General features: G+C 34.5%; 2 protein-coding genes across 6 annotated transcripts; both read left to right on the forward strand.

Annotated features, from left to right (window-relative positions):
• The first annotated feature begins 849 nt into the window (after positions 1 to 849).
• Positions 850 to 6,818, forward strand: LOC132307889 (salutaridine reductase-like). Of its 4 annotated transcripts, none has more exons than XM_059805759.1 (7): positions 850 to 985; positions 2,026 to 2,103; positions 2,235 to 5,168; positions 5,267 to 5,510; positions 5,751 to 5,783; positions 5,996 to 6,169; positions 6,281 to 6,818. In XM_059805759.1, the coding sequence occupies exons 3-7, from the start codon at positions 5,134 to 5,136 to the stop codon at positions 6,650 to 6,652; spliced, it is 858 nt and encodes a 285-aa protein (XP_059661742.1). In that variant the 5' UTR covers positions 850 to 985; positions 2,026 to 2,103; positions 2,235 to 5,133; the 3' UTR covers positions 6,653 to 6,818. The 4 variants fall into 4 exon arrangements, with proteins under 4 accessions (XP_059661742.1, XP_059661741.1, XP_059661743.1 ...); XM_059805758.1 differs by having other exon boundaries at positions 5,132 to 5,168; XM_059805760.1 differs by lacking the exon at positions 850 to 985 and adding an exon at positions 1,561 to 1,824 and having other exon boundaries at positions 5,132 to 5,168.
• A 3,799-nt stretch (positions 6,819 to 10,617) lies between these two features.
• On the forward strand, positions 10,618 to 15,002 carry LOC132307893 (salutaridine reductase-like). 2 transcript variants are annotated; one of them, XM_059805769.1, is made up of 6 exons: positions 10,619 to 11,091; positions 13,324 to 13,360; positions 13,438 to 13,681; positions 13,920 to 13,952; positions 14,184 to 14,357; positions 14,471 to 15,002. In XM_059805769.1, exons 2-6 carry the CDS (start codon positions 13,326 to 13,328, stop codon positions 14,846 to 14,848), a joined length of 864 nt encoding a protein of 287 aa, XP_059661752.1. In that variant the 5' UTR covers positions 10,619 to 11,091; positions 13,324 to 13,325; the 3' UTR covers positions 14,849 to 15,002. The 2 variants fall into 2 exon arrangements, with proteins under 2 accessions (XP_059661753.1, XP_059661752.1); XM_059805770.1 differs by lacking the exon at positions 13,920 to 13,952 and having other exon boundaries at positions 10,618 to 11,091.
• The last annotated feature ends 5,485 nt before the right edge of the window (positions 15,003 to 20,487 follow it).

A 20,487-nucleotide genomic window follows, 5' to 3' on the forward strand; every position in this document is an offset into this window, starting at 1 on the left:
CCTCAAGCTCAAAATAAGATAGAAAATCAGACAACGAATGGAGCCACGTTAAAGATTGCAACAACCCTCCATTCAGTTTAAAATAAGATACTAAGAAAATCATAAAACAAACGGAGCCACTTTAAATGATAAATGAGTTGAATTTCAACAAGAAAGGATTTCATAACTTTGATTTATTTTACTATGATAATATAATGGTTCGCCGTATCAACCGATACGTCATCCTTTTTCAAGGGTCCGAAACCATTACACACCTCCATGAATCGGCCGATTTACACTAATATTTGTCCGAGTCCGTTACACTACGACCGATTCCGCGACTGCAAACCATAAATAATATGCACGTAAATTACTTTATTGACTCTGATCTGTAAATAAGTTTCTCACACTGCAATTATATATATATATATATGTACCTATTACACTTTGATCAATGATATTATTTAAATGACAGGGTTTGGCAATTGAATACAAAAAAAGAAACAATTATTGATTTAAAAATACGACTGCAAATGAACCGAGCACAATCATTGATTTAAACATAAGATAGCAAATGAACCGAGTGGTTCATGAATAGCTCGAACTCGTTCGTTTAATAAACGAGCTGAACTCGAGCTCATTTATCAAGATCATTTAGTAAACGAGCTGAGCTTGAGTAATGTTTAGCTCGCCTTGTGAATAGGCTCGTTTATATAAAAATATATTATATTTAAATTATAATATTTAAAAACCCAACCCATATATGCAATAGCCCAAACACATCACTTGTAGTTCAGTTTTTAGAAGCCCAAATAACCAACAAAGTCCATTTAATTAACTAGCCCACTCACCCAATCATATATTATCATCTCAGCCAAAGGATTATACAGGAATATTATTATATCACGCTTAAGGGTTAGATAAAAAATCCTAAAACAGGCCGTTTCTGCAACAACGATGGCAATCTTCCACTGCACCGTCCTTCGACCCCACAGACGACATCAAGGTGAGCTCTCTCTCTCTCTATCTCTGTAGCTTTATATTTCCTTGGTGAATCGGAGATGGGTTTGAAGCTTGCAAAGAAGACTATGAAAATTAGAGAAGATCGATTCATTTAAAGCTTGAGAAGAAGACAATGAAATTTAGAGAATTGGTGATTAATTGGGGAATTATGAAGTCGATTTGACTGATGGCCATTTTTGTTGTGTTGGTTAGTTGATTCATCTGATACACGCGCTTATACATAATACATATATACAAACGCATTTACATACGAGCTATATATAGTATTATATATACACATACGAGCCGAGCGCGAGCAATTGTCTGGCCTTGGCGAGCTGAGCCCGAACAAGCTAAAGCTCGACTCGGATCATTTGCAGTCTTGAATCAAACATACTTACACTGGTCCTAATGCCTTGTGGTACTTAAGTGCATGTTTGTTAAGATAGAATTGTAGCTCCAACCTCAAAAAGATATAAATAAGGATGCACCACACAGTACCACACAAATCACTATCCACAAATAATGGTGCCAAGAGGGTGCAGCCTACACCACACATTGACAGAAACACAAGGAGATGCTAGCTCGAGAGTTCAACATTTCAAGCTTGAAACTCTTCACCAAAATTATATATATACATATATGCTCAATCTTGATTCTTGAGGATGCAGGCCATGAGTTTTCTTTAAGCAACACATAGACATTCACGAGGGTTAAAGTATACATGATGAAGATCAAGAAAGCACAAGGAATACTCTAGTATTTTTTTAAATCAGAAATGGAAGAGGCCACCAAAAGTACTTAAGCAGAAAAAAGGCGTCAGACTTTCATTTTTTACCATATGTAAACACAAATTATTCACACACACAATTTATAAATAATGGTATAATCTTCAGTGGATCACACACACAATTTATAAATAAACATTTCAATGTAAACACAAATTTATAAATAAACCCATATGTAAACACAAATTATTCACACAAATTTATAAATAAACATTTCAAGCTAATGCATATTCTGTGCAATTTAACTTCTATGCAGGTCAATAATGCAGGAATTGGTGGAGTTATTGTAACAGATCATGAAGCATTTAGAGTCTTCATAGGAGGAGGGGTTAAAGTAAGTATTGAAGCTTCCTGTTGTAGATAATTATCATATAATTATATATATGGACGTATAAATCTTGTGTTTAAGGAACAAGTAAATTCAGGGGTATTTTAAATAAACTCTTGCTACATTAATCCATGCAGCATAAGAGGATTGAAGTATGTGGCAATAGATTCATGGATATTTATCAATCGAAGAAAAATCCAGAATGATACAAATGCCACTTTTCCAGAATTAGGCAACAAATGTGTTTGTAGATGTTTAGGGAAAGAAAGAAAAACAATTTTTATGATTCGTACAAATAACTGTTCTTGGACTGCAAAAAGAAATATTGTCCTCACCCATAATGCACCAAAGAGTTTAACAACAATAATTATCGTGTAACAGAAAAGTAATTTTGTATAGTGCTTGGAATCGTATAACGGAAAAGAAATTCTATATTAAATGTTTTGTGTTAATTCATTGACAGACACCTCTCGTTTATAGAGGTTTAATTGAGGTTGACTCGGTAGCAACCACATGTTCTTTTCCACAATTTCAGAGAGGAAAACCTTTACACAAATGTCAATTCTTCAGATAGAGAGCCTTCAATGACAAACTTGCGCTAGCATTTGAAATAATAACACTATTTTGAGAAACTAAACATGATTATCAACTAACCTTTAAACAATTGTCAATTCGGGAACATTCTACTCACTTTGACACTCAGATCGGATTTGTCAAAGGTACACCAATCTTGAAAATTTGTGATTAATTTTTTTATCTGTTTCTTGAATCAATAAATTTGCAATGGGTCCTTCAATTGGAAACCATTATATGAACCCCATCGCCCCTTTGTTGCTTGTCTCCGAAAAAAACTACATTAAATTCTGACCAGTATTGCCCACCTTTCTTGCATCAATTTATTGTGTGATCATTGCAATAATTTATAATTTGGTTTTACTTAATCTAATTGGAGTCATATATTGGCAATTATTTCACAACGATTTTCATCTCCTCATCGTCCCAATGAGGACCGATATGGACATTTGAGGCACGTCCAAGATTCCACTTAAAATGGAATTGAGAACCCAAACAATAGAGCATGTCATGAGCTATGGTTCACTCACTCAACTCCGTGAGAAGTTTGCACATATTTACGTACCCTAGGGGTGACACATTCGATTCCCCAAAACTATGTGAGGAACAATCATCACCATTATCATGTCAAGTCCACGGCCTATCACGACATTTTCTCTAGTCCAAGATCATTCAAGTGCAATGGTAAAACTATAATGCTAAACCTTGCAAAACCAGCAAGGCCACCAGAAAGGGAATCTAGAGCACCACATATATTGGACTTCTCTTCAACCTTTTTGATGACAAACATGTGTTAGCCAAAGAAGTGGGTCAAATCAAGATAGTCTTGCAGGTATTAATACTCTTCATAAGTTACCCACTTCTATCATGTGCAATAGGGATGTTAAGTACAAAAGTCATTTTTGAAAAACACTTTTGGACATCTGTAGGCACCAATTTTAAATTTTCCTTTGCATTTTATGCTCAAACTGGTAAGAAAATTCCGATTGTAAACCAAGGTCTAGGAAAGTTGGTTAGTTATTTTGTAATAGAGCCCCTTGACACTTGGGACTTCTTGTTATCTATCAAGGAGTTTGCATATAACAGTTTGGTCAACTGATCTGCTGGAACTCGTTCCTTAGTGATTCTATCTAGGTGTTTCTTCACAACCCGTTGACTTCATTTTGTTGCCTCTACATTCTTGTTCATTAAAAATTTCAGATTCCTTTGTCCAGCTTGTCAATGAATTTCATGCCAATATGCGACAACAAATTGTTTTGAGTAACAAAATTATGAATTTATTGCATATGCTCATATTAAGAATCATAAATTTATTAGAGGTTACATTATAATTTGTATGCAAGGTGAAATTAGGGACTTGATATAACTAGATTTTTTTTTTTTTTTGTTGGTTTTGTTATTTTTGGCAATGTTCTATTTTTAGGGATATTTTAGTATTTTAATATTTTAAGATTTGTTTAAGTTTGCTCATATGTAATCTAACAATTCAGCTTTGGATTATTTAATAATATTTTGAGTTTGCAAACTCTCTTCCTCTGTTTTCTCCCTCTTCGTTCTTGCTTTTTTCAATCCCTCAGTCTCTAATCTTCCTCATTCAATTTACTTCTCATCCCTTCGTCTGTCTTCTCACCTCCTTTATCTGGCCCTATCCCATTTTCTCATTCTCATCCCCTTCTTTCTTTTTGATTCGTAATACTTGTCTTCCGTCCGTTGATGTTTACTTGCAAGAATCACAATTTTAGCACTTTTGAATTTTTGTAGAGTTTGCAGTCATTGTTGGAGCTGACTGGATGAAAGCTCAAGTTGTAGTATCATAAATGAGTTGAATTTCTACAAAAAAAAAATGTTTTTGATAACTTTGAATTTATTTTACTATGACAATATGTACATAAATTACTTTATTGATTCTGATCTGTAAATAAATTACTTACACACTGCAATTTAAATATATGAACCTATTAAAAATTTCTTTTCTATTCCCAAATCTTTTGGCAATCACATGGAGTGCAAAAATAAGATTTACAGATAGGTGCTATCAGCCAACAACTTTGACGATATGTCAGTTCGACCCTATAAAATAAATAAAGCTGGCATGAGTATAACGTGTGTGGTACTTATCAAAAAAAAAAGAAAGTATAACATGGGTGGTGCTTAATCCCAAGGTGGACAAACTCACCTCGTTGAGATAAAGCTACAATTTTTTATAGAATAGAGAAATATCTGTTACGATTAAGTGAAAGATACTGAGAATAGAAAAAAGAAAAAGAGATAAAAAAGAATCAAATTTAAGAAGAAAAACAAAGGCAAAACCACCGTAGGACATGACTCATGAGGGTGGCAATTAAATAATTGACCCCCCATTATCAAGAAAGAGAAAAGGTCAACCCAGCTTGGGATTAAGGCGGATTCTCACAAAGTGAACATCATTCAGTATCAACTCACAGCTCTAGTTTTTCAACAGAAATGGAAGAGACCAGCAACAGTTCAACAGGAAAAAGGTATCTTCAACTCATGACTCTCATTTTATAATTATATATACATATATATTGTTTATATATATGTATGTATAATCTCTAATGGATCACTGTTATTTCAGGTTAGCTGTGGTTACAGGAGGCAACAAAGGCATTGGACTTGAGATATGTCGCCAGCTAGCATCTAATGGAATTGCAGTAATATTAACAGCCAGAGATGAGAAGAAGGGTATCGAAGCGACTGACAATCTCAAAGTTTCTGGCCTCTCAGATGTGTTTTTTCATCAACTTGACATAAAAGATCCTGCAAGTATTGCTTCATTTGCAAAATATGTACAAACACATTTCAAAAAACTTGATATCCTGGTGAGAATCAAGATATGCCTTGTGAATTAAGGACTTGGATATTGCTATTATATCAAGAAAATAAATTTATATCAATATACATAGACAATGGCTTAGCATGATGTCTTCCGTTTATTCAATTTGATAGCATACAAAGAAATGAAAAAGAGATGAATAACAGCACTTTCTCATGTGTTGAGGAATATCAGGTTATCAAGATAAATTGCTAATGGCTATTCTGTGGAATAAACTTCTTTACAGGTCAATAATGCAGGAATTGGTGATTGGAAGATTGTAAGTATTAAATCTCTTCCCTTTTAGATTTTTTATCAAATAATTTAATTTAAATCTCTTCCAGTAATTATTAACATAGAAAGAATATTTGGTTTTTAGGTTCAGTAAATCCAGGAAATGTTTAAACTCCAAAAGCATTAGTCTTTACAGAACAATATGATCAAATATTTGATTGAGTAGCAGGAATGAGACTTTCTGAAATATGTATGCAGGTGAGTGATGAGAATGCGGAGAAAGTCATAAAGCGACCTTATGAGATGGCAGAAGAGTGTCTCAAGACAAATTATTATGGAACCAAAGGAGTAACTGAAGCACTTCTTCCTCTCTTGCAACTCTCCAATTCAGCAAGAATAGTGAACGTTTCCTCTGTTTACGGACAACTAAGTGTAAGCAGACACCAGTTTCATGCATGATTATCATGTCCGGTGATGGAACAGAAAAAGACAATAACCTCTAATTATTTTCTCTTTTATATTTTTTGTTTTGTTTTGTTTCAGTATATCAACAACGAGAAGGTCAAAGAAGAGCTGCAAAATGTCGCCAGCTTAACTGAAGAAAAAATAGATGAGGTGTTGCGGTGGTTTCTAATTGATTACAAGGAGAATAAATTGCAGGCTAATGGATGGCCCCCGTCTGCTTATAAAGTTTCCAAAGCTGCCATAAACGCCTATACGAGGCTTATAGCAAGGAAGTTTCCTGATTTCCGCGTAAATTGTGTTCATCCTGGTTATGTCAAAACAGATATTACAGGTAACATGGGAGACTTGACTCCGGAGGAAGGTGCTAGAGCACCTGTAATGGTGGCTTTGTTGCCTGACAATGGTCCTTCTGGCTCCTACTATGATCAGATGCATGCATCCATCTTCTGATTTAAAAAAAAAAAAAAAAAAAAAAATCTGCAAGTATATGAGTTGGGGGAAATATATAATAATCGTTGGTGAATGATATTGTCTTGCTATACTTCTTCTTGCTTTTTAAAGGGTTTGGAATAACATAAGTAACTTTATATTAAATTATAAGTTTGATTAGTTTCTACATTTGTTTCTAACGTGTTATAAAAGCATAAATGAATACTATATACAATATCTACTGACTGGATCGTCACGGAATTATATGATTCGTTTCTAGAATTTCGGAAAGAAAAACCTTAAACACAAATGTCAAATTTTCAAATAGAGAGCCTCGGGGGACAATCTTCAACAGCACTGGAAATAATAAATCTTAGTTGAAAACCCAAACATGATTTATCAACTAACTAATTTGCATGACTAGGTCTAGAGAGAGGATTATATGTACAATCTTAGTTGAAAACCCAGACATGATTATCAACTAACTAATTTGCATGACTAGGTCTAGAGAGTGGATTATACGTGCGCAACCGCAGGCAGAGAGTCTAGGTTACAATGCAGTAGATAATTGAATAATATCGTGCACCGGATGTAAAGTCAGGCCTCAAGCTAAATTATAAGATGGAAAATCAGACAACAAACAGAGCCATGTTAGAGATTGCAACAACCCTCCGTTCAGCTTAAAAAATGTGGGCTTTCCATGCAATTAATTCAACAATATAGCTTGATGTAAGTTGTAACCATTATATCTACCCAATAGCGGAAAAAAAAAAAAAAATAGCAACTCCCTAATAAATGATTATTGATGAATAAATAAAGTTTTTATTTTTATTTTTTTATTTATTGGCAAGAAACTCACACACATCACCCATACATTCACTTTAGAGATTCGAACCCTCACCATCCACTTTAGGATGAATAAATAAAGCTTGTTTGTTTCGATAATTTTATATCATTAATCATTAATTTTTTGAAATGAAATCACTCTATAAGCTTCAACACATTCCAACCAAGTAATCGATATATACAAGCTTCTCCTATAAAATCACTTTTTAGAGGATGTGGCATAAGACGTTTCCTTTCTGTTTCCACAAATAATATGCTAAAGTAACTTCATGCTCATACATAGCTTCTTTGGTACCAAATTTCTGGGCCAGTTTTTAAATGACTACATGATGCAGCCATATTGTTTGCTCTATTAATTTTTCTAAGCTTAAAATCAAAATAATTCACCATATGCAAAATAAGTTGTTGGTTTGTTTATTATGATTCCCAAAGGAGAAGACTCATTCAAGTGAGTTTGGGTAGGTCCATCATTTTATATAAGTACTATCAAATGGTTGGTTATGTGTCAATTATATCCATATCAGATTAGTTATTAGATTACTAATGCATTGTCAAACTAGTTTTTTTGGAGTTGATAGTCAATGATTTTATATAAGTAAATATTGAATGGTAGGTTTTCTTTCAATTACATCCATTTCAACTAAGGTATTAAATTAGTAATGCATTGTCAAATTAGTTTTTGGAGTTGAAATTATATTTGGGGGTAAACTTCCACGAACATATTCTCGTTGAAATCTCATCATTATCTTTATCTCTCCGGCCAGGGGCGGAGCCAGAAATATTAAGTTGGGGGGCCAAAATATATATTTTTTTCCCCTAGTGGTGTATTGAAATAAAATTCAATTTTAAAATAAGATAAAATAATTGTGAAACAATTTTTTTTTAGTGCATTTTGAATTTTATTTTTAAGAGCATGTCTATAAAACAAGAATGAAAAAATGGAGAGAAGAACTTTTCATAGGCAATATATATATAAATGTATGTCCCTATGCGTACGCAAAGACTACTAATATGTTGCATCAGGAATATGATCAATAGAGAACTAATATGTTGTACCGGGATTATAATAATAATGAACACTGTTTATTTTTTATTGGTAAATCGATGGCCAAGCACCTCAACATATGTTCTCTGTGCAATAATTCAACTGAATCACATGAGCACCTTTCTTCAATTGCACCTTCGTATCCCCTCTTTGGCGATTTATCAGTTACAAATGCAACATCTATATGGCAATTAAAAATTGGGATGCTCTGGTACTGTGGATCAGCAACCATTGAAAAGCAAATACTCCTAATCTTCACAGGAAATTGTGCTTATCTTCACTAGTGAATCATACCTGGGAAGAGAGGAATGCCCGATTTATAGAGGACAGAAGGCTTCACAAAGAGTCGTCTGTGCTAAGATCTGTTCCACCTGCAATTTTGAAGGTCCATTTGGTTAGACAGAAATGTATGATGGAAAGTGAAAGTGAAAGTGAAAGGAAATGAAGTAAAAGAAAGAAAAATCAAGTTTTCAGCATGCATTTGGTTAACACGAAATTTTTTTATGAAAGTTGTCGAAAAATATTATTTTGCTAGTTTGAATGGCATGAAAGAGAAAAAAAAAATGATTTACTTACCAAAACTACCCTCATGATTTCAAATAATTAAAAATAAATTAATTTTGTGTTAGATGAATCTTCTTTATACTTAATTATTTATATTAATTTTTAACAAATAAATAGTAAAATGATGGATTATTAATAATTATTATTATTATTTATATTCATATTTAAATTAGAACAAACTAAGGAGGACTGAATTTTAGTTATCAAATTCTTTTTATTTTGTGTTTTAAATAATAATTATTTATATTCATATATAGAATGTAGTTCATTTATTATAACATACTCGTGTTTTTATTGGAATATTAAACATATCTTTTTTGCAAGCCCCTCGAAGAAACACAAAATGACAATACTTTAGGATAAAAATGGTCATGCAAAAGTAACATTTTATAGTTAATGCATAATAATTTTTTGGTTCATGCATAATTTATCGGTCCACTTCCATATTTTATGACTATGAACCATGCAAATTTTTTTATACAAAAATCACATATGATTCGAGTATAAAACTCTATTAATTTCAAAACTATATAGATAATAAAAAATAAATATTATTTTGATTTTTATCCATGTGAGATCGTTATCTCATAAAAATAATATGAAAACTCTAATTCATGTGTTCTCATATATCTATTGAGTTATTGGTAAAAATTAAAAGTAATATAATTCTACTATTCAATTCTTAATTTATTTTAAAAAAATTTAGTTAACGATGCTATTAGATATGATGAATCCAAATATGTGTCCTAGTAAATAGATGGCATAACTTAATAATTTCTGTAAAAAAAAATTAGAGAAACAATTCAATTGGGGCATAATAGTAAATTTGGAAATTGAATGACAGTTTTGAGCGAGAAAGTAAACTTTTTTGTGTTTTATGCGGAAAAATATTTTGGGAAAATAGGAATTCACTTTTCCCAAAATTTTCTATATCTAGGTAACCAAATTCCCAAAAATTTAAAAAAAAAAAATTCGTTTTTCTTTCTTTCTACCTACTTCATGCTAACCAAACAAATCCTTAGTGATTGCTCTTCGTCAAATCGATTCTCATGGAATGAAATGTCTCCCCGTCTAGTTGCAGACCGCCTCCACGTCCACCGGACTGAGTTATGGAGGCATAGCTGCTTGATTTTCGTTACTGGATTGAATTGATGTTCCTCTTTTAACGGCCAAACGTGTCGTTGTTGGTGTTACCATCTTGCTTCCGTGTGGCCTTGTCCACGGGTTAGTTGGGCCTTGCCCTAGTGACCTACGGGCTTGTACTCTTTCTTTTTGTGGCCTAAGCCCTTCCATCCATTGTATATTATCTTATTATCTATGAAAGTTGCTTGAATTTTAAAAACAATAAATAAAAATAAAAATCCTACACCACAAATACATAGAAAGAAACAATACTTCATTCAAACATATGTACACTGGTCCTATTGTCTTGTAGTACTCAACTGCCTACTTGTTAAGATAGTATTGTGGCTGAATGTCTACCAAAAATTCATGATACTCAAAAAACATACTATAAAGAAGGATGCTCCACGCAATAGCCCCACAGATCACTATCCACAAATAATGGTGCCAAGAGAGTACAGCCTACACCCCCACGTTGACTGACACCTGAGAAGGAGATGATGCTAGCTTCAGAGTTCAACATTTCAAGCTTGAAACTCTTCAACCTTCTGATCAAAAGTCGCATATGTACGTTGAAGATCGAGAAAGCACGAGGAATCACAACCAAAATCAACCGAAACTCTCATCCAACAACAATTAAACCCATCTATTGTTTCCCCAACCCAAACACACTGACACTGTTGGTGCACAACTGAACATACCAAACCAAAACCATCGATCAAAGCCTCCACCGTCTCTGCCACCAAACAAAACTCAACCATCCAAACAATCCCTAACCTGCGCAAATCATTAATTGACCAAAACCCAACTCCCCTATCGCAAACACAATTGTCAATTCGGGAACATTCTACTCACTTTGACACTCAGATCGGATTCGTCAAAGGTACACCATTCTTGAAAATTTGTGATTAATTTTTTTTATCTGTTTCTTGAATCAATAAATTTGCAATGGGTCCTTCAATTGGAAACCATTATATGAACCCCATCGCCCCTTTGTTGCTTGTCTTCGAAAAAAACTACATTAAATTCTGACCATTATTGCCCACCTTTCTTGCATCAATTTGTTGTGTGATCATTGCAATAATTTATAATTTGGTTTTACTTAATCTAATTGGAGTCATATATTGGCAACTCTTTCACAACAATTTTCATCTCCACATCGCCCCAATGAGGACCGATATGGACATTTGAGGCATGTCCAAGATTCCACTTAAAATGGAATTGAGAACCCAAACAATAGAGCATGTCATGAGCTATGGTTCACTCACTCAACTCCGTGAGAAGTTTGCACATATTTACGCACACTAGGGGTGACACATTCGTTTCCCCAAAACTTAGACATGATGTGAGGAACAATCATCACCATTATCATGTCAAGTCCACGGCCTATCACGACATTTTCTCTAGTCCAAGATCATTCAAGTGCAATGGTAAAACTATAATGCTAAACCTTGGAAAGCCAGCAAGGCCACCAGAAAGGGAATCTAGAGCACCACATATATTGGACTTCTCTTCAACCTTTTTGATTACAAACGTGTTAGCCAAAGAAGTGGGTCAAATCAAGATAGTCTTGCAGATATTAATGCTCTTCATAAGTTACCCACTTCTATCATGTGCAATAGGGATGTTAAGTACAAAAGTCATTTTTGAAAAACACTTTTGGACATCTGTAGGCACCAATTTTAAATTTTCCTTTGCATTTTATGCTCAAACTGGTCTAGGAAAGTTGGTTAGTTATTTTGTAATAGAGCCCCTTGACACTTGGGACTTCTTGTTGTCTATCAAGGAGTTTGCGTATAACAGTTTGGTCAACTGATCTGCTGGAACTCGTTCCTTAGGGATTCTATCTAGATGTTTCTTCACAAACCCGTTGACTTCATTTTGTTGCCTCTACATTCTTGTTCATTAAAAATTTCAGATTCCTTTGTCCAGCTTGTCAATGAATTTCATGCCAATATGCGACAAAATTATGAATTTATTGCATATGCTCATGTTAAGAATCATAAATTTATTAGAGGTTACGTTATAATTTGCAATTTATTAGAGGTTACTTTATAATTTGTATGCAAGGTGAAATTATGGACTTGATGTAACTAGATTTTTTTTTTTTTTTTTGTAGGTTTTGTTATTTTTGGTAATGTTCTATTTTTAGGGATATTTTAGTATTTTAATATTTTAAGATTTGTTTAAGTTTGCTCATATGTAATCTAACAATTCAGCTTTAGATTATTTAATAATATTGTGAGTTTGCGAACTCTCTTCCTCTGTTTTCTCGCTCTTCGTTCTTGCTTTTTGCAATCCCTCAGTCTCTAATCTTCCTCATTCAATTTACTTCTCATCCCTTCATCCATCTTCTCACCTCCTTTATCTAGTCCCATCTCATTTTCTCATTCTCATCCCCTTCTTTCTTTCTGATTCGTATCTAAGCACTACTTGTCTTCCGTCCGTTGATGTTTACTTGCAAGAATCACAATTCTAGCACTTCTGAATTTTTGTAGCGTTTTGAATTTTTGAAGCGTTTGCAGTTATTGTTGGAGCTGACTGGATGAAAGCTCAAGTTGTAGTATCATAAATGAGTTGAATTTCTACACCCAAAAAAAAAAATTATTGATTCTGATCTGTAAATAAATTACTTACACACTGCAATTTAAATATATGAACCTATTAAAAATTTCTTTTCTATTCCCAAATCTTTTGGCAATCACATGGAGTGCAAAAATAAGATTTACAGATAGGTGCTATAGTATAACATGGGTGATGCTTAATCCCAAGTTGGACAAACTCAGCTCGTTGAGATAAAGCTATAATTTTTTATATAATAGAGAAATATCTGTTACGATTAAGTGAAGATATGAGAATAGAAAAAAGAAAAAGTGATAAAAAAATAATCAAATTTAAGAAGAAATAAAAGGCAAAACCACCTTAGGACATGACTCATGAGGGTGGCAATTAAATAATTGACCCCATTATCAAATAAAGAGAAAAGCCCAAACCACCTTGGGAAGAATGGAAAAACTGATCAACTCATGACAGCTTCAATGTTGCTTAGATTAAGGCAGATTATCACAAAGTGAACATCATTCAGTATCAACTCACACCTCTAGTATTTCAACAGGAATGGAAGAGACCAGCAGCAGTTCAACAGGAAAAAGGTATCTTCAACTCGTGACTCTCATTTTATAATTATATATATGTATGCATAATCTCTAGTGGATCACTGTTATTCCAGGTTAGCTGTGGTTACAGGAGGCAACAAAGGCATTGGACTCGAGATATGTCGCCAGCTAGCATCTAATGGAATTGCAGTAATATTAACAGCCAGAGATGAGAAGAAGGGTATCGAAGCGATTGACAATCTCAAAGTTTCTGGCCTCTCAGATGTGTTTTTTCATCAACTTGACGTAAAAGATCCTGCAAGTATTGCTTCATTTGCAAAATATGTACAAACACATTTCAAAAAACTTGATATCCTGGTGAGAATCAAGATATGCCTTATGAATTAAGGACTTGGATATTGCTATTATATCAAGAAAATAAATTTATATCAATATACATAGACAATGGCTTAGCATGATGTATTCCGTCTATTCAATTTGATAGCATACAAAGAAATGAAAAAGAGATGAATAACAGCACTTTCTCATGTGTTGAGGAATATCAGGTTATCAAGATAAAGCTAATGGCTATTCTGTGGAATAAACTTCTTTACAGGTCAATAATGCAGGAATTATTGATGCGGAGATGGTAAGTATTAAATCTCTTCCCTTTTAGATTTTTTATCAAATAATTTCTATTAAATGATTTAATTTAAATCTCTTCCAGTAATTATTAACATAGAAAGAATATTTAACACAGGTGGTTTTTAGGTTCAGTAAATCCAGGAAATGTTTAAACTCTAACTGCATTAGTCTTTTCAGAACAATATGATCAAATATTTGATTGAGTAGCAGGAATGAGACTTTCTGACATATGCAGGTCACCGATGAGAATGGAGAGAAAGTCATAAAGCGAACTTATGAGAAGGCCGAAGAGTGTCTCAAGACAAATTATTATGGAACCAAAGGAGTAACTGAAGCACTTCTTCCTCTCCTGCAACTCTCCAATTCAGCAAGAATAGTGAACGTTTCCTCTCTTTTCGGACAACTAAGTGTAAGCTGACACACCAGTTTCATGCATGATTATCATGTCCGGTGATAGAACAGAAAAAGACAATGACCTCTAATTCTTTTCTCTTTTATATTTTTTGTTTTGTTTTGTTTCAGTATATCAACAACGAGAAGGTCAAAGAAGAGCTGCAAAATGTCGACAGCTTAACAGAAGAAAAAATAGATGAGGTGTTGCGGTGGTTTCTAATGGATTTCAAGGAGAATAAATTGGAGGCTAATGGGTGGCCCCTTACAGTGTCTGCTTATAAAGTTTCCAAAGCTGCCATAAACGCCTATACGAGACTTATAGCGAGGAAATTTCCCGATTTCCGCATAAATTGCGTTCATCCTGGATATGTCAAAACAGAGATTACATTGTACATGGGAAACTTGACTCCGGAGGAAGGTGCTAGAGCACCTGTAATGCTGGCTTTGTTGCCTGCTAATGGTCCTTCTGGCTCCTACTATGATCAGATGCATGCATCCATCTTCTGATTTTAGAAAAAATCTGCAAGTATCTGAGTTGGGGGAAATATATCATAATCGTTGGTGAATGATATTGTCTTTGCCATACTTCTTCTTGCTATTTGAAGGGTTTGGAATAACATAAAGCAACTTTATATTGAATTTTAAGTTTGATTAGTTTCTACATTTGTTTCTAATATGTGTTATAAATGCATGAAAGAATTCTCTTTACAACATCTACTGACTCGGATTGTCACGGAATTATATGATTTGTTTCTAAAATTTCGGAAAGAAAAACCTTTACACAAATGTCAAATTTTCAAATAGAGAGCCTCCAAGGACAATCTTCAACAGCACTGGAAATAATAAAACTTAGTTGAAAACCCAAACGTTATTATCTACCAACTAATCTGCATGACTAGGTCTAGAGAGTAATACATGTACGCAACAACTGACAGGGAGTTAGGTCACAATTCAGTATGCAGTAGATTATTGAATAATATCGCGCACCGGATGAAAAGTCAGGCGTCAAGCTAAATTATTATTTCTTCGTTTTTTCAAAAGAAAAAAATACTCAATCATGAACCAATCTATAAGAATCTTATGTAAAAAAAAGTCACGCCCCAAAACTGGAGTCCGGGTTGTGAACATACAATGGGTCCGGGTTGTGAACATACAATGGGACAAGAAAGCCTCGAGCTTAGGGATCTCTAATCGCTCTGGCTATCTACCTAAATAGAAATGGGTTTGTAGTGACCCTGGCTTCGTCTCAATTGAACCCCTTGGGTTCTAGGACCTTTCCAAACCTTGCCATCCTGTTCCAACACACAATTCAACGTATGCCATCCCTTGGCTAACCATTACATGAAATTAAATAGGTAGTGAAAGAAGTTACAAACTTAAGGTCTCATAGTCTTCTAGTACAAGTTTTAATAAACATGGCTGCAAAATAGTCCATAATACACATACTTGTCCCACAGATGTACATTGTCATTTATACAAATAAAGACTACAAAAGGTAACACAAAGTCCATCTACATCTGCGGAGGAACGTCCTCAATTACTTTCTTTCCGTGACCTAAAAAAAATGTATATACAATAGAAATAAGCACAACAGCTTAGTAGGAGTTGCCTAAAACGCACTCCTTAATACCTTCGTGAATCCAAACAAAAAATAGTAATAAGGTAAAGGGCTAATACTCGTTCGGAAAGATAACATCAAGTAATAAAATGGAATGAAATGAAATGCAATGCCAATGCCAATGCCATTCCCCATTTTACAAAATTCCATCCAACGCCTCAAACGTCAAACCGTTAATGTACCCGGCCCGAAGTAAGCCCCGGCACCACAAGGAGAGGACTGGTCATCTATCTTTGACCCAGAGTAAGCCCTAGCATCATTTGGGAACTAGTGACTCAACCATGCATAGGATGTTTCCCTACGTCCCCTCTAGGTATCATTAACGACACGGACACAGAATAAGCCCTGTCATCCGGTTTTCGAAATCATTATTTCAAAACCATCCCAAAATCATTTTGATTTCATTTCAAAACTCCTCCTTTTTATCCCAATGTCATCCAATGCCATGCAAGATGACCATATGATAATGTAAACCATAGTATTGTCACATTCCACATTTCATTACAACTTAAATAAAACATAGTAATTAAACCATTATTCAAAACAGCATGTAAAGTGCACTTCAACACATAGAACACATCAAGCATGTTATCACATTTAAAATCTAACATTCAAAAAAGAAACTCCAAGTATAAACATGGTACGATAAACGATTAAGGAGGACTAAATTCACAAGAAACAAAGGTTGTGAACCTTAGAACAACCGCTACCTCAATTAGAATGAAAATCCCAATTACCACCGAAATGAAATCGCGTCAAATTTTTCGTCCGCAAAACAGATTTTTCAGCTTGTTACCTTCAACTTTGAAAATTCATAAAAATTTAAGTTCTTTATCAAATTGAATGATTCCAAAGCCTAATGAAAGCTTAAACACTATAATTTGAAAATATCAATTTAGTTTAACAAAATCATTTCCCAATTGAAACAGTTTTGACACAACATTTTGAATCCAATTCTGCCCAGAAAATAGATTTTCAGCCTGTAGCTTCCAACCTTGAAAAATCATGGAAAATTCAATTCTCATCTACATTGAATGAATCCAAAGGCAATTGAAAGTTTAAAGACCATAGTTTGAAAATATAAATTTACTTTACCAAAATACCTCACCATTTAAAGCAGTTTTTATGAGAAAAATCGGAGAAATTCTGCCTCCAAAACAGATCTTCCAGCGAGATGACTCCAACTTCATAAATTCATAGTAAATTAATTTTTAAACCAAATTATGTGAAACCAAGTCTCAATGAAAGATAAATAACTATATTACCATAATATTAATTCATCTCTAAAAGATAAATTTCGAATTTACAAGATTTGGGCAGAACATCAGCATGTAGTTGCAGTCAAAAATTTTCAGAATGCGCAAAAATTTCAGTTCAGTTTTTCAAGCAAGTAACGCTCAATTAAAGAGATATAATTCACCAAATGTGAACGTGAGGTTTAGGAAAATCCTACCTCAAAAGGAGCTTAAACCCTTGCCACCAACACTTTAAAATCACCAAAGGAATGGATCAAAATCACCAACCCAAAAGGAAGAAGATGAAGAACAAAACTTCTTCTTGCAGCACACTAACCCCTTCCTTTAAGACAATACCAGAAATTATGTTATGAGTGAATAGCTTCAAGAATCACATCAATGGAAAGCCATCCCTTCCTAGGTCATTTTTAGTTCACATGACCACCTCAAATTTCCATTAAAAGAACCCCAAAAATGGACCAAATTGAAATGACTATCAAGAAGAAAACAAGGGACCAAAATTTCTGCAGACCCTCCTTTACGAAGTCCTTCAAAATGCAATATAGTAACATGCCACATACACCTATTGTACTATCAAAAATACATCTATGTGTCAAGCTCCAAGAAGGTCAAAGATAGGACCATGCAAGAAGACTACATTGTCCTTCCATCTTTTACAAAATACTATAATGTCCAACCATGCCAAAATGATTAATAGTTTATGGATAATGCTTAAGTACTCACTGGTGAGTAGGGTGAAGTTACTCACCTCTTATATGGTCTAATAATAAAACAACACATCATATTTAAAAATAAAATAATTCACACTTAAAAACACTATATACGATTTATTCAATGATTGATCCGAGAAAGAAGAAAAAAGTGTAAATTATTTTATTATTAAAGGTGATGTGTTAGTTTGTTATTGGACCACATAGGGGTGAGTAGCTTCACCCTACTCACTGGTGAGTAACTAAGTATTGTCCATAGTTTAATACCTCCTGTAACGACCCTAACTGATGCCAAAATTTAAAAAAAATTCGGCATAACCTCCCCTAAAAATGGGCCTTCAACAACCTGTCCCAATACACAAAACACATAAAATCATCTAGCATCCCATTCATCCGTTCATTATACCTTAACATAGTTCCTTTCATGGTGGAACATCCACACACCAATTAATCTAAATTATCATAATTACAGTCCCAAAATACAAGATTAATATTTAAAGTCCCTGTCTTACAACGTTACATGATACAATTGCATGGAAACATATATCATAATTCCACTAGTTTCATTTACATCAAACAAAAGATAAGTTCGTTCTTAAGTTACAAGGCCATGAATACTAACTTAGTTACATTTCCACAACTACGAATATACATAGAACGGTCAAAATACAAAATAGCAAACAACCTTCTAACAATTTTCAAGCTTGAGGTGGATTGTCGTCCACTAGTTCGTTTCCAAGACCTGAAAAAAATAATATAAATAGTAGGGTGAGCATAAAGCTCAGCAGGTGACACTTAAGACATACATCTTATGTCCTTGTGAATCCAAACAAAGCATAGGCCAATGGGAAATGGGGATCATACAATGAAGGGAAATAATACAGCATAATGATTCAATGTCAAGTATATCCAATGCAATAGTATGAGATGCAATGCATGCTAGTGTCGCTTCCCATTTTCATAATCCAAAACATCATTTCCAAACTGTTAATACAGCCCGCCCTTTAGTAGCCCCGCCGCGACACGAGAGGAGGATTGGCTAGTGTCCCTGACCCTTGGTAACCCCGCGGCGTCATTATCGGGCCGAGCTAGCTCAACCATGCTAAGGCGACTCCCTAATCCCCTCTAGGCTATATTAACCTCCGACCCGTTGGTAACCCCGCAGCGACCGGGTTTCGCATAAAACCATTTCATCAAAAACACTTCCCTGAAATTCCCCATATTTATTTCAAGAACAATTTCTCCCATTTCATGCAAACCCAATGGTATGTGCATGAATATATGTTCCATACATTCAATGTCATGGCATTTAAAATTCTACACCATAAAATTAAACATTCAACATGTTCAACATCTCCCAAGTAATTATTAACACATTAAGATATAACAAAATACATTTAAGCATGCTTTACACATAAAACAACCCACATTCAAATACATGAATTTCTCTAGACAACATTTAAAATAATCATTGATACAATTAACTTCTAATTAAGCATGCTTGGCATAACAAGTGATTATAACTCACAATGGAACAAGAAGGTAGTGGATTAAGGTGTCCCTACCTCAAATTTGCACAAAACCCTTAAAATGGGTCTTGAATTTCGAACTCCAAGAAGGGCACCAAATCTGGAATTGTTCGTATGGATACGTAGAGCTCGTCGTGGGCTTCGTATTGCCTCAAACGGCACCTTAATCCGATAAGAGATGAGAGAGAAATTAAGCCTTGAAGCTTGAAACCATAAAAAGAAAAAAAAAAAAAAAAAAAAAGCCCAGAGAGCTTCTGGAATGAGAGAGAAACTGATACGCAGAGGAGCAGAAATAAGTCATTATATTGGCTTATAAATCATGTGGGCCCCACAGGTGAATAAAATTTTATTTAACTTTAACATATATATATATAAAGTCAAAAACATTACATTCTCCCTAACTTTAAAAAAGATTTCGCCCCCGAAATCAAGCCATACCTGAGAGAGAAAACAACTCTGGATACTTAGAGCGAACCTCCTGTTCGAGCTCCCAAGTAGCCTCCTCGACTCCGTGGTGTCTCCAAAGGACTTTCACCATTGGTATCGTCTTGTTCCTCAACACCTTTTGTTGTGTGTCAAGAATCTGAACTGGTCCTTCCTCGTAGGAAACATCCTCATCAATGTCTACATCAACCCAACTCAAAATGTGAGATGGATCTGGCTCGTACTTCCGTAACATCGATACATGGAAAATATTGTGGACCCTATCCAACTGTGGTGGCAAAGCAAGTCTGTAGGCAACCTCTCCTACACGGTCTAAAATCTCAAACGGTCCGATGAATCGTGGTGACAACTTGCCACTTTTCCCGAATCTCATCAATCCTTTCCGTGGAGAAATCAGTAGAAAAACGTGGTCTCCCACCTCAAAGGATAACGACCGTCTTCGGTTATCCGCATAACTCTTCTGTCGGCTCTGAGCTGTAAGTAACCTCTGTCTTATCAACTTAATCTTCTCAGTAGTCTCGAGTACAATGTCGGGTCCTAAGGCGGCTGTCTCGCTTACCTCAGTCCAACAAACAGGAGACCTACAAGG

The sequence above is a fragment of the Cornus florida genome, unplaced genomic scaffold, assembly GCF_030987335.1.
Source record: "Cornus florida cultivar Cherokee Brave unplaced genomic scaffold, ASM3098733v1 CherokeeBrave_3.0.0_Hap2_Chr05, whole genome shotgun sequence".
Classification (NCBI taxonomy): Eukaryota; Viridiplantae; Streptophyta; class Magnoliopsida; order Cornales; family Cornaceae; genus Cornus; species Cornus florida.

Bases quoted from the DNA above. Each gene is read 5' to 3' on its own strand.
- LOC132307889 (XM_059805759.1), top strand. From the start codon at position 5,134: ATGGAAGAGACCAGCAACAGTTCAACAGGAAAAAG. The intron at 5,784-5,995 runs GTAAGTATTAAA...ATATGTATGCAG, and splicing joins GAATTGGTGATTGGAAGATT to GTGAGTGATGAGAATGCGGA. The intron at 6,170-6,280 runs GTAAGCAGACAC...GTTTTGTTTCAG, and splicing joins CTGTTTACGGACAACTAAGT to TATATCAACAACGAGAAGGT.
- LOC132307893 (XM_059805769.1), top strand. From the start codon at position 13,326: ATGGAAGAGACCAGCAGCAGTTCAACAGGAAAAAG. The intron at 13,361-13,437 runs GTATCTTCAACT...CTGTTATTCCAG, and splicing joins AGCAGTTCAACAGGAAAAAG to GTTAGCTGTGGTTACAGGAG. The intron at 13,682-13,919 runs GTGAGAATCAAG...ACTTCTTTACAG, and splicing joins TCAAAAAACTTGATATCCTG to GTCAATAATGCAGGAATTAT.